Raw genomic sequence first — 12,500 nt, 5'->3', positions numbered from 1 at the left:
TGTTATCTGCCCCCACTATAAGTGCCCTTATTGCCCGTCGCAGATGACTCTTTAACTAGTACTATCAACGATGAAATTAATATTTACAACTCAACAGACTACTACTTAAAGCATAATATTTGATAAGAACTCTTTAAATTGCATCTTCATTCGCCTTTGAGAAACACATATGAGCTGCAAGAAGGCTGATGAGAAAAACCAGGCAAAACTAGAATGGCACTTGGTAGAGCGCAAATTTCCACCAGTCCGAACAGTTTACATTTTGGATCCCTCTGATAGGCCAAATCCACATCCGGACCTGAACCAAAATCTTATCAGTTTGTTCTCATCACCGACCCAACTCATTCACAAAATTTCGTCCGAATCTGTCCACAACATTTTGAGACATCGTACCATATATCATTTTAGCCCCATCTCTCAATGATGAATAATCGCTTACAAAATTCCAGTGTCGTGATCTGAATCCAGATCTTCATCAAAATCGAATTAATTTGTCCTCGTCACACATCCAACCTCATGTCCACAAAATTTCATCTGAATATGTGCATAACTTTTTGAGATATCCTGCTCAGACAGACAAGTAGACAGTGGTGAAAACACAACCTCCATCCACCTTTGGCGATGGAAGTAAAAACAACAAAACAGTGGTTTTGCTGGTGATAAGAAAATGTAACATGACTCAGTGATGTTGGTAATTCGAAGAGCTGGTGTGCAATTGGATCTCACTGCAGTAAGCATCAGGTTACAACATGGTATTTATGTTCACAACAGGATGGTTCAATTTTGAGCTGGATTTTTGGATACAAAAAAGTAACATACATGTAACATTGCAGATCAATAATTTCTAAGGGAATTTATTTATACACAGTGAAAGATTCAGTAAATACAGTATTGTGAAAGACATATACCATAGGCTTCATGGACGAACGGACGGAAGGATTGTTTTAGTGTGTATATATATATATATATATATATATATATATATATATATATATATATATATATATATATATATATATATATATAGTTGCGAATTCGCGCCCGCCGGCGTGCGAGCGGCCACGTAACTCGAATCGCGGCACGTCGCCCACCGGACGGACAATTCCGTCGTGACCCTCTCGGACTAACGCCGGGAACTAGTCACGGGTGGGCCTTTCGGCCTCACCACGATCGTGCCAATCGGCCCCCCGCATGGGATAGGGTTGTTCGCCAAATTCGACCTACCTAAGTACCCACACGGAGGGTAGACCGGGCGATCGCACCTCGCCGCAGGTCGACTCCGGACTCGGGCCACTTTAAGCGACCCGTTCCGTGCTATCGGGATAACCGAGCGGTGTTATAGTCAACCTCGACAGTTCCGATTAATTATCAGGCGTATTTAGCCCACTACCAACCCTTTACGTGAAGCAAGATGGAGTTTCAATTAAAGAAAAGACGAAGCGAAACGGGAAAAACAGTTCAACATGAGGAACATTTATTCCGCGGCACACGGAGAGCACACATATACAATTACAACAATTATGCACCAAAAGCAATTGCAACAAAAGGAACACAACAATGCAGAGATACTACCGACTACGCGAGCACACGGCAACACTTACACAGTTTTACTTTACAGATGGCACCGACAACACATATACTCAAAAGCAAAATAAAAGGGCCACCCTCAACGACAAGGGGGCAGACGGGGCTGTGGGCGCGAGACCGGGTGGAGCCTACCCGTCTTGTGATGAGCCGCAAATGCCGCGGCGGTGCCCCGACTCCGCGCTCCTCCGCGGGTTTCGTTGGCACTGCTTGGAATGGGGTGGGAACGGGGCCCCCTTTCCGCATTATCTCAGCGCCGGGGGGGGGGAAGGGGGGAATTGTTGATGCTCTGGGGAAAGAGGATAGCTGGCTTGCTTGGGTCCCACGACGAGCGACTCCACTGCGACCTCGACCGCGTTCCCGGCTTCCCCTCTCTGCAGCTCCCCGACAGACTCCGAACCCCGACAGACTCCGACTCTCCTCCAGACCCGTCTTGACTGCTGCTGCCACACTCCGCCGCCGCCACACTTCGCCGCTGCCACACCTCTCCAACTCGCCCGAGCGCAAAACTCAGCCGCTGCCTCGAACTGCTTCCGACCCAAAACTGACTGAATTCACCCCGCACTCGGCGCTTTATAGTACGGCAGGAGAACCCATATGCAAATTTCCAGATCAGGATGAGCTCGGGGGCGGAGCCACGCTCGCCCATTGGACGGAGGAAAAGTGGGCGTGAACCTCCCCTGATCCTCGAATTTGCATATATCGATTCTACTCCGACGCGCCTGGAGGCGGGGCCAAATCTCCCCGCGCTCACTGATAGGACGGAACAGAAGTGGGCGTGTATTATTCCTGATCCGACTTCCCCTCGGAAAGGCTGCTTTTTGCACCCGCTGCTCGGCGCGCGCCCCGCACGAGGCTCGGACAGCCTGACGCTTGGCGTTCACAAGCGGCGCGGGAATGACCGCAGAAGGAGAGGTGAAGGTGGTGGAGGGTCTAAAGTGGTGGTCCCTGGCCACGGTGATGCTTGGAATGGTGGTGATGCGATGATTGCGAGAGCGAGTTATGAAGGTAAAGGTCGTGGCTGTTGGCGTTGTTGTTGTTGTGAAGCGACGTTGCGGTTGGTGGTTGTTGTGTGATGGCGGTTGAGACGTGGTTGGTTCAAAATTAAGATAGAACAGAAAAACGGCTATCTTAAAGGGTCGCAGCCCGAATGAATCACATTTATGCCCTCTAAACAACGGGTTTGGGGCTATCTACACATGTACTTACAGAGATATCTCACCTACGGGACCTGAATGGTGATTTGCGAATTTCCTCAACCACAACAATATATATATATATATATATATATATATATACATATATATATATATATACATATACATATATATATATATATATATATACATATACATATATATATACATATACATATATACATATACATACATACATATATATATACATATATACATACATACATACATACATATATATACATATATACATATATACATATATACATATATACATATATACATATATACATACATACATATATACATATATGTATGTATATATATATATATATATATATATATATATATATGTATGTACAGTGGGGAGAACAAGTATTTGATACACTGCCGATTTTGCAGGTTTTCCCACTGACAAAGCATGTAGAGGTCTGTAATTTTTATCATAGGTACACTTCAACTGTGAAAGACGGAATCTAAAACAAAAATCCTGAAAATCACATTGTATGATTTTTAAATAATTAATTTGCATTTTATTGCATGAAATAAGTATTTGATACATCAGAAAAACAGAACTTAATATTTGGTACAGAAACCTTTGTTTGCAATTACAGAGATCAGACGTTTCCTGTAGTTCTTAACCAGGTTTGCACAGACTGCAGCAGGGATTTTGGCCCACGCATCAATACAGATCTTCTCCAGATCCTTCAGGTTTCAGGGCTGTCACTGGGCAACACAGACTTTCAGCTCCCTCCAAAGATTTTCTATTGGGTTCAGGTCTGGAGACTGGCTTGGCCACTCCAGGACTTTGAGATGCTTCTTCCGGAGCCACTCCTTAGTTGCCTTGGCTGTGTGTTTCGGGTCGTTGTCATGCTGGAAGACCCAGCCACGCCCCATCTTCAATGCTCTTGTTGAGGGAAGGAGGTTGTTGGCCAAGATCTCGCGATACATGGCCCCATCCATCCTCCCCTCAATACGGTGCAGTCGTCCTGTCCCCTTTGCAGAAAGGCATCCCCAAAGAATGATGTTTCCACCTCCATGCTTCACGGTTGGGATGGTGTTCTTGGGGTTGTACTCATCCTTCTTCTTCCTCCAAACACGGCGAGTGGAGTTTAAACCAAAAAGCTCTATTTTGGTCTCATCAGACCACATGACCTTCTCCCATTCCTCCTCTGGATCATCCAGATGGTCTTGGCAAACTTCAGACGGGCTTGGACATGCGCTGGCTTGAGCAGAGAGACCTTGCGTGCGCTGCAGGATTTTAATCCATGACGGCGTAGTGTGTTACTCATGGTTTTCTTTGATACTGTGGTCCCAGCTCTCTTCAGATCATTGACCAGGTCCTGCCGTGTAGTTCTGGGCTGATCCCTCACCTTTCTCATGATCATTGAGGCTCCACGAGGTGAGATCTTGCATGGAGCCCCAGACCGAGGGAGATTGACTGTTATCTTGAACTTCTTCCATTTTCTAATAATTGCGCCAACAGTTGTTGCCTTCTCACCAAGTAAAGCTGCTTGCCCATTGTCCTGTAGCCCATCCCAGCCTTGTGCAAGTCTACAATTTTGTCCCTGATGTCCTTAGACAGCTCTCTGGTCTTGCCCATTGTGGAGAGGTTGGAGTCTGATTGATTGAGTGTGGACAGCTGCCTTTTATGCAGATAACGAGTTCAAACAGGTGCAGTTAATACAGGTAATGAGTGGAGAATGGGAGGGCTTCTTAAAGACAAAACTAACAGGTCTGTGAGAGCCGGAATTCTTACTGGTTGGTAGGTGATCAAATACTTATTTCATGCAATAAAATGCAAATTAATTATTTTAAAATCATACAATGTGATTTTCAGGATTTTTGTTTTAGATTCCGTCTTTCACAGTTGAAGTGTACCTATGATAAAAATTACATACCTCTACGTGCTTTGTAAGTGGGAAAAACCTGCAAAATCGGCAGTGTATCAAATACTTGTTCTCCCCACTGTATATAGTCATATTTTTGAAAACAACCTTTGTTGCCAATATAAACTATAAACAATAAATAAAAGTCCAGGTCAACTTTGAATCACCCTTGTACTTTTCAAGTCCAGTTCTGCCTTAAAAATAATTTTGTTCCAATTATTTTTGTCATTTACGCTGAAGTTAAACCTTAACCCTTCCTAACCAAACCATCTTACTTGCTAGTTTCAGAGCTTCCTCCCCTCCCTCTCTTCTATTCCTGTTTGTTCATTCCCTTCATGTTTGTCTTACTGTCAGTTATACCTTGCTCTTTCTTCTATGAGCCTTGCTTCTGTAAAAAAAAAAAAAAAGGAGGAGGTTGGAAAATCCTTCAGAGGAAAAGCAAATACCTCAATAAGGAAAAGAAGAGTGCCGAGTACCGTTGAACAGGCCCAAGCTAGTTCAATGTAGCGGTGAAGCCGCTCGTGGGGAGACTCCGACACAGAGTTCATGTTGTGGATATTGGACACAGCCTGGAAAAATGAGGGGTGTGATCACCATGTTAGTACACCTTTTGATGACCATAAACAATCATCACATAATATTGTCGTCCCTCTGTGTATTAAATTTTCAATGTCATTCTTCTCCTACAGTTTCAAGGCAACTGTTCACTACCATCTTAAGCCATACCTCATCCATAACCATGATTTGTTCTCCTCCCATTAACCCTCCCCAATAACCAACTCTTTGCTGGTTTCCAGTTTTTCCTTCCACTCTGTGATTGAGAGTTTGTGGATGTGTCCATCTTGTTCACTCAGTTTCCTCCCCTTGCCCTCATTCTTCCTCAAGTCCCTTATCCCTCCATGTCTCTCCATTTTGTCCCCCAACCCCTGTTCACCTGCTGTTTTTGTGTGCTACGTCCTCATCTGATTTGTGTTCTAGGTCCTCTACAAGCCTCAACATTGTATAGGAAAACAAAACAAAACAAAACAGGTAAATGTTGAAGATGACACAGTATGGGAAAGAGACGGAGACAAACATTACCTCCACGTGTGGTAGAATGCACGTGCTGACCATCAGAGCGAAGAGATGAACAGCTACGAGCACCGTGGTGCATACACTGAAGGCAACAAGGAGAACAGGAGGATAATCGTACCTGGGATCCAATTGTGCTTCTACCATCGCTACCTGAGAGGAAAAAAAAGTGGGGTTACAAAGACCTCAACCAAAAATGCAGGTTAATGTTAAAAAACATTTAACGAAGAACCTTCTCAGGGGTGGTTTGGAGAGTGGGGTGTATGTGGAGCCACTCAACGTAATTGTGAAGGGAAAAATGTTGAGTGCATTTAAGGTATCAGTTTAAACATCCACTTTTGGAAGAAAAATATATATAAAAAAATAGATGTATGTTTGTTTATGTATTCACCCTACCCCCCCCCCCCCGCCCCCCTCGACATAGCATAGTCTAAAATGTAATATCATAGCTGTGAAGTAGTCAGATGCTAGTGTTTCAAAAAGCAAGGACTATATTAAAAAGAAACACACTACCCAAGCAAGCGAACGCACCGGACCGAATGAAAACACACCACCCAAGAAGCACAGACCGAATGCCGACTCGTCGTGAAACGAAGGTGGATGTTGCATTTTAACTTTAATACTTTATTTCCCATCTTCAATTCGACAACCTCATCACTGTGCAACGTATGCAGACTATGGTGGATTAACCAGCTTCAGTGGTAAAATGGTTGAAGCGTCCACTGTGATTGGGGGTGGGGGGGGAGTGGTTCAATTTAAACCCTGGCTGAATCACACCAAAGACTTTGAAAATAGTACATACTGCTTCCCTGCTTTATGGTCAGCATTTAAAAGGATAGAGGATGGACAAACCTCAAGAGCTGGCAAACATCGGAAGAAGAAATTCCAACTTAAATGCCTGACTGTGTGTGAAGAGAAAAGCGATGTTGTCATTCAATATGGCACCTCCAGTACAGAGTGCTTTGGAAAGTGACATCACTTTCCCCCCCCCCCCCCCCCAAGCTCAGCAGCCAGGTTTGTGTGAAGTTAAGTCTTGTATTGTATTGTCTCATGTATATGATTTGTATAATTCAGCCTTGGGAAAATTATTGGGATTATCAATATTGGGATGTCTTACAGTGAAAATGGACATGAATTTTGCTTCCAGCAAATTATCAGCAGATTGGTCTACAAACACAAACAAACAAACTAGAGGGGGAGCACTCGGTAGAGTGCAAAACTTCCGCCACCAATACTGCTGGGTCACTTAAGTGAACCTGATATCCTATTCATTGTAGGTCAAAACGGATCAGACTCTACTGAACCACGATTGAATAAACTAAACTAGATTGACACGCATGTAGAAATGCCAAAAAAATAAAAATAAAAAATAAAAAAAATCGAAATGTTTTGGAAAAAAAAGTTGCAAAATTTGTTTTTTTTTTCTCTAACAAATCTTTTTTTGGGGGGGGGGTGGTTGGAAATCACTTAAAACATGTAGAAATGCATAAAAAAATCAAATATTTTCCAAATAAAATCGAAATTTTTTGAAAAAAAGTGGCAAAATTTTCAAAGTTTTTTTTTTTGGACCAAGTCCAAAATCTAATGGCATGATCCTTGGACCATAACTAATCCCCCCACCAAGTTTCGTCGAAATCCGTCCAGTTTTTCCATAATACTGTTCACAAACAAACAAACAAACAAACAGATAGGGGTGAAAACAGTAACCTCCATCCATCTTCGATGGCGGAGGTTAATTATGTTAAAGACAGGCCTCAATCTGGATGACCTCTAACAGAGAATATGCAGCTCTGATCAAGCTTGTCAGACATGTTCCTTTTGCCACAAGCAGGGCGTCACAGCATGAATGGAATCTCCCTTAAGGGTTACATCGGAGAACTGTACGGAACTGGCTTAGTGCTGCTGGTTACAAAGCCAGCAGACTGATGAGATGCCCTCATCTCATGCCAGAACACAAAGCAGCCCCCGCTTAGCATTGTATCTGGCATATGAACATCGGAATTTCACATCCCAGAGAAAGATCCATTGGTCTGATACGAGCCGATTTTATCTGCGTGTGAATGATGGTAGAACGCGGGTTTAACGGCAACCCAACACAGCAGAGCCATATTTAAGTATGTCGAGCCCCCTGTAATATTGTTGTGGTGTCGGGTTCGGTGGAGAGGACGACCGCAAGATGGAGCAGTTGGGCCATCTCCCACCGAACACCGGAATTGAAGGTTGTAACCTTCGGATAACTCCGAAGGTCATGGGTCCCTTAGTGGACCGTGGACGCCAATATTTTGACGGCGTGGGGTAGGGTTAATTGTCTAATTCCAATTTACCTAAGTACCCACGCCGTCTAACTACCGGGGAAGCCACACCCTCGGCCGACTTTATCCGAACCGAGTCACTGTTACCGACTCGGATCTGGCGTAACCGAGCGGGGATTACCAAAGCCTGCCAGACCAAATGAACAATTTTCAGCACAAACGGCCTCCCTATTTCTCAAGCCCGCACCATGCTGGGTCAATGATAGAAATGACAGGCAACGAGCTGGTACATTTAACACAGGGTTTATTTATAATGGGGAGAGGGAGACAAGAGCAGAGTTACACCGAATATAAATCAAATGTACAATGATGCAAAGCACTTATACCGTTTCTACTTAAAGACTGGGCCCACAGACACACATCCAAAAAGAAATGGACCCCACCGAGTCTTTATTCGGTCCTCTAGCCGAGGAGGATAGTTCAGCTGGGGGGACAGAGTTCCGTGGTGTACCTGGACAGAGTCGAGACAATGCAGACCCAATAATCGTGCGGCTTGCCAACTTGCCCCTGTGGAGCCCGGGGTTCATGGCAGGGAAGTCGGACACTCCAACCACCAGCCCGCACGCACCAACACAAACCACCACGGTGGGACTCGAACCTGCACGGTCAGCTTCGCACCAAGTGCCAAGGAGAAGACCAGGGACGAAGACCGACGACTACAACAAGGAGCGCCCAGCAGGCCAGAACACAGGGGGGTATCCGACCAACAACCTTTCTTCTCTGCGCACCACTCAATTCTCTCTGGCTGTTTTGGCGCGTCTCTCCTCTTTTGTTGCTTTGTCGAGACATTCTTCTTTCCCTGGGCGTTCTGGCTTCACATTGGCTGGGGCGCGCGTGCGATGCTTGCCCTTCGCTCATTGGGCAGAGGAAACACTCCATGCCCTTTTTTGGAGCGGAGCTCCGATCTGAGGCGATGGAAGCCCCACAGACGTCTGTGCTCGGCGCGCATGCGCGTGAGGAAGGCCGGTGGTGGCAGGAGCGAAGGAGGATGTTGTTGTTGTTGTTGTTGGATATTAATTCTAGCTAAAAATTAACCCGCAGCGCACATACACTTAATCACCCATTAAACATAGGGACGGGACCCTAACTATAAACACATACTTATCGAAATAACTGAACTGCGGGGACTCTGGCTGTTGTGTGCAAATGGCTGCCAGATTCGTAACAATATTGCATGCAAGATATTGCTTTCTTGAGCTGCGAAACAATTTCATCCTTGACTTGTTTGCCCATGACGTTAATGAGCTCTTCACAAATTGTGGACGACAGATCGTTTGTGTGCCCACTTCCAGTGTTTGCGTTCAACTTGATGTGTTCAGCTAGGAATAGGTCAAACTCTGCCAGTAGTTCCATCATCCCAAGGTAGTTCCCCAATTTTCTGGCGACCCAATAATCTAATCGTTGCCTCCAAACGCAAGCACATGCTCTGCAATAAACTTGATAACACTAACAGCACGTTTCAAGATCTATCCATCCATCCATCAGGGCCATACTCTGTGCAGAGTGTTGGTGCTGCCTAAGCAGGCTCCTTGGCTATTGGGCACAATCCTGGATGAGACGCCACTCCGACACAGTATACCAGCATGCTGGCACTCATTTTGCCGACCTCGGAAGGATGGCAGGCCGAGTTAACCCCACCTGGTATTAATTCAACAGCTGAGCGGGATTTGAACTCAGGATCCCAGGATCCCAAGCCCATCACTCTAACCATTAAGCCAACACCAGGCATACATTTCAAGATGCTTCGCAAGTAAGTGGTCTGCTTTTCTACCTGTAAAAACATACTGAAATCTATGCATCCTCTGCAGAGTTTAGATCTTTTTGTGAAAGCGAACATGCAGTCAAGATACGTTTTCAAACTTCTTTTTCCAAAATTCCTGATTTCTTTAAAACTGCTACCATTTTAAAATTGGATGGAAATTGTTGGTATTTATTTGAACAAAATTTTTTATTTTCACAAAAATGTGAAGGCCCCCATTTTGTGGAGGCTCTGGAGCACGTGCTCCACTGGCTCCGCCCTAAATACGGCCCTGCAACACAGCAAAGACAATCATGAATGGAGCTTCCATCCCATTATGTGGCGGATCAGTCATGACATGGGGCTGCTGGTCATACGATGCTAAAACTGACATAGTCACTGCACAGGTTAACCTGGGAGGCAAGCAGTACCATAGGGACATTTTGGATCATGTTTTTGTTCCACATTTTGACAAGCACCAACTTCTCCCAAGACCTGTGTCCATGTATTACAATTCCAGACCCCACTGTTCTAATGCAGTCACTGACTTAAAACTATGCCATGACATTACACTGGCCAGTAAGGAGTCCTGATATAAATCCAATCAAGCACATTTGGGACATTTATGACTATAGATTTAAGAACATGGACCCTCCTGTGCAGACTCTGGCACAGTTGAAGGCCACTTTGCAAAAGGAATGGCAACAACTCCCTTTGGATTCTCTCTGGCAGCAGCTTCAGATGACAAGGAGGGTTATTAGCAGTTATTCCTTCTAATTTGTGGGTTGCACGTGATGTCACTTCCTCACTTTGCACACCACGCTAAACCCATGGCCACCATGTTGATGGTGGAAGCTATATGGTTCACATCTGACAATGTAATTTTGCACTATTCCAAGTGAAATGGTGGTCTCTTGCTCTGTGTTTGGGTATTCAAACCGGTCTGATCAAGAGGACAGGATGTGCCATTCTTTTGGTTTCCAGCAACAATGACCCACTAGAGTGTTCAGATGGAGGAATTGTGAAGAAAATGGTGATCAAAATGGCTCAGTAATATTTCCCAAGCTGACCTCGTTGAAGCTAAGAAAGACAGTCATCTTTAGCGATCACTTCATCAGCGGTTAATTGAATGAAAAAAAATCACCTTTCAACTCTTCTGATCTCGATAATGGTGTCGTTTACAGGTTGTTGTTGAGGCAAATTTCTCTGCAATCTGTTCACCCACCTCCACCAACACCACCACCACCCTTTTACATGTTAATGCATTTATTAAATAGTTTCATATTACATCAATTCATGTTCATCAGCCCTCCCTGCTTAAGCATACTTTATTTATGAAAGGAGGAATATCGGTTTACAAGAGTGTTGCGGACCCCGGGGTCGGGGGCAAGAAGACCACGAGGGGGGAAGCTACCTCGGGTTCCCAAGACTCTCTGGAATCGCAGGCCGTCACAAACTAATAACTTTGTGACGCGGCGAGTTGATAATTAATCGACCGTGAACGCCAATAACTCGAACACGTGACTTTGGGGCCTCCTTAAAATAAATACCGTTTACCTAATGTTCACGTAATCTAATTACGGGGGGACACACCCTCGGTATGCCTTGTTCCAATGGAATCACCTTACCAGATCAGATGCAGCCGAGCGTAACTGCCCAAGGACGGACCGGCGAGAAAAACAGATCATTGGGGGATAACGTCCCAGCTAGGCTAGGATACGAACCATGCGGGACCAATCAAGGAAAAGACGAAAACGAGTTGGGAACATTTCTGCACAAGCATTTATTGACACTCAAGCGAGGAAATGTATGTGGCACAGTAAATTGAGTTTATTGGTATGTACAGCAGGGATAGCAAGGAATTTGTGGGATGCGACAAAAGGCAAGCAATTTACAAAAGCAGATGCAGAGCAGAGCAGACTTATCCCGTTAGAACTTCTACAATCTTAAGTTATGCTAAGACAGGCGCCATCACACACACACACAAACCCGAGGAAGATTAGATAGCCAGAAAGAAAGACAGCAGATGAGGAAAAACGGCCTCGCAATGGCTGGCAAGGTCGGCCGACCAACGCAACCCAGTACGCTTTGGGGGAGGTAGGAGGGAGAAATACTGGTATCTAAGGTGTGGGAGTGGGAGGTGTGGTGTATTGCAAAATGGGAGGTGCTGTGTTATGCCAGAGGAAAATGTGATTGCGAGTCAGTAATGGATGCTCTTTTGTGCGTCCAAAGGGGACGAGATATAGGGGTGGAGAGAGAGATAGAGAGATAGAGAGATAGAGAGATAGAGAGATAGAGAGATAGAGAGATAGAGAGATAGAGAGATAGAGAGATAGAGAGATAGAGAGATAGAGAGATAGAGAGATAGAGAGATAGAGAGATAAGAGAGATAAGAGAGAAGAGAGAGAGAAAAGATGCGTGAGGCAAAAGATCCCTAATCGTGCATAGATCTGTGAGTGTAGTGTGTACCTCTGTGGGACGCTCCGCTTGAGCGTTCCGACCTCAAGAGTTGGCGCGTTATCTCCGGCTGAATCACTTTGTCGGGGCTCATGGCAACGTGCGCTCCAAACTGGTCCTCTAGAATAAGCACGCCTCAGTCGCACACCAACCGCAAGAGAAGAGCCAATGACGGGCAGAGGCAATGAGGATCAGTGAAGAGGGTGAAGCAGAGAGGCAAAGAAGAGGGCGAGCGGCTCCGCGATCCACCATT

General features: G+C 45.1%; 1 protein-coding gene across 4 annotated transcripts in view; it reads right to left on the bottom strand.

The window, feature by feature from the left end:
- Window positions 1-12,500, bottom strand: part of LOC147034105 (calcium release-activated calcium channel protein 1-like) — a 67,563-nt gene that overhangs the window by 34,528 nt on the left and 20,535 nt on the right. For all 4 annotated transcript variants that reach the window (XR_015056973.1, XM_085876514.1, XM_085876512.1 and 1 more), the window contains exons 2-3: window positions 5,750-5,893; window positions 5,116-5,238 (exon numbers count right to left, since the gene is read on the bottom strand). Coding sequence is in view for 3 of the 4 variants with exons in the window: in XM_085876514.1 (XP_085732640.1) it covers window positions 5,116-5,238; window positions 5,750-5,893 (267 nt within the window). In the remaining variant the exon portion in view is untranslated. The remainder of the gene's footprint in view (window positions 1-5,115; window positions 5,239-5,749; window positions 5,894-12,500) is intronic.

Source organism: Eptatretus burgeri, chromosome 1 (assembly GCF_056783735.1).
Source record: "Eptatretus burgeri isolate ZD-2024b chromosome 1, Ebu_testis_v1, whole genome shotgun sequence".
Lineage (NCBI taxonomy): Eukaryota > Metazoa > Chordata > Myxini > Myxiniformes > Myxinidae > Eptatretus > Eptatretus burgeri.
The sequence above is the reverse complement of the archived record's forward strand: the minus strand, read 5'-3'. Positions and strand labels throughout refer to the sequence as shown.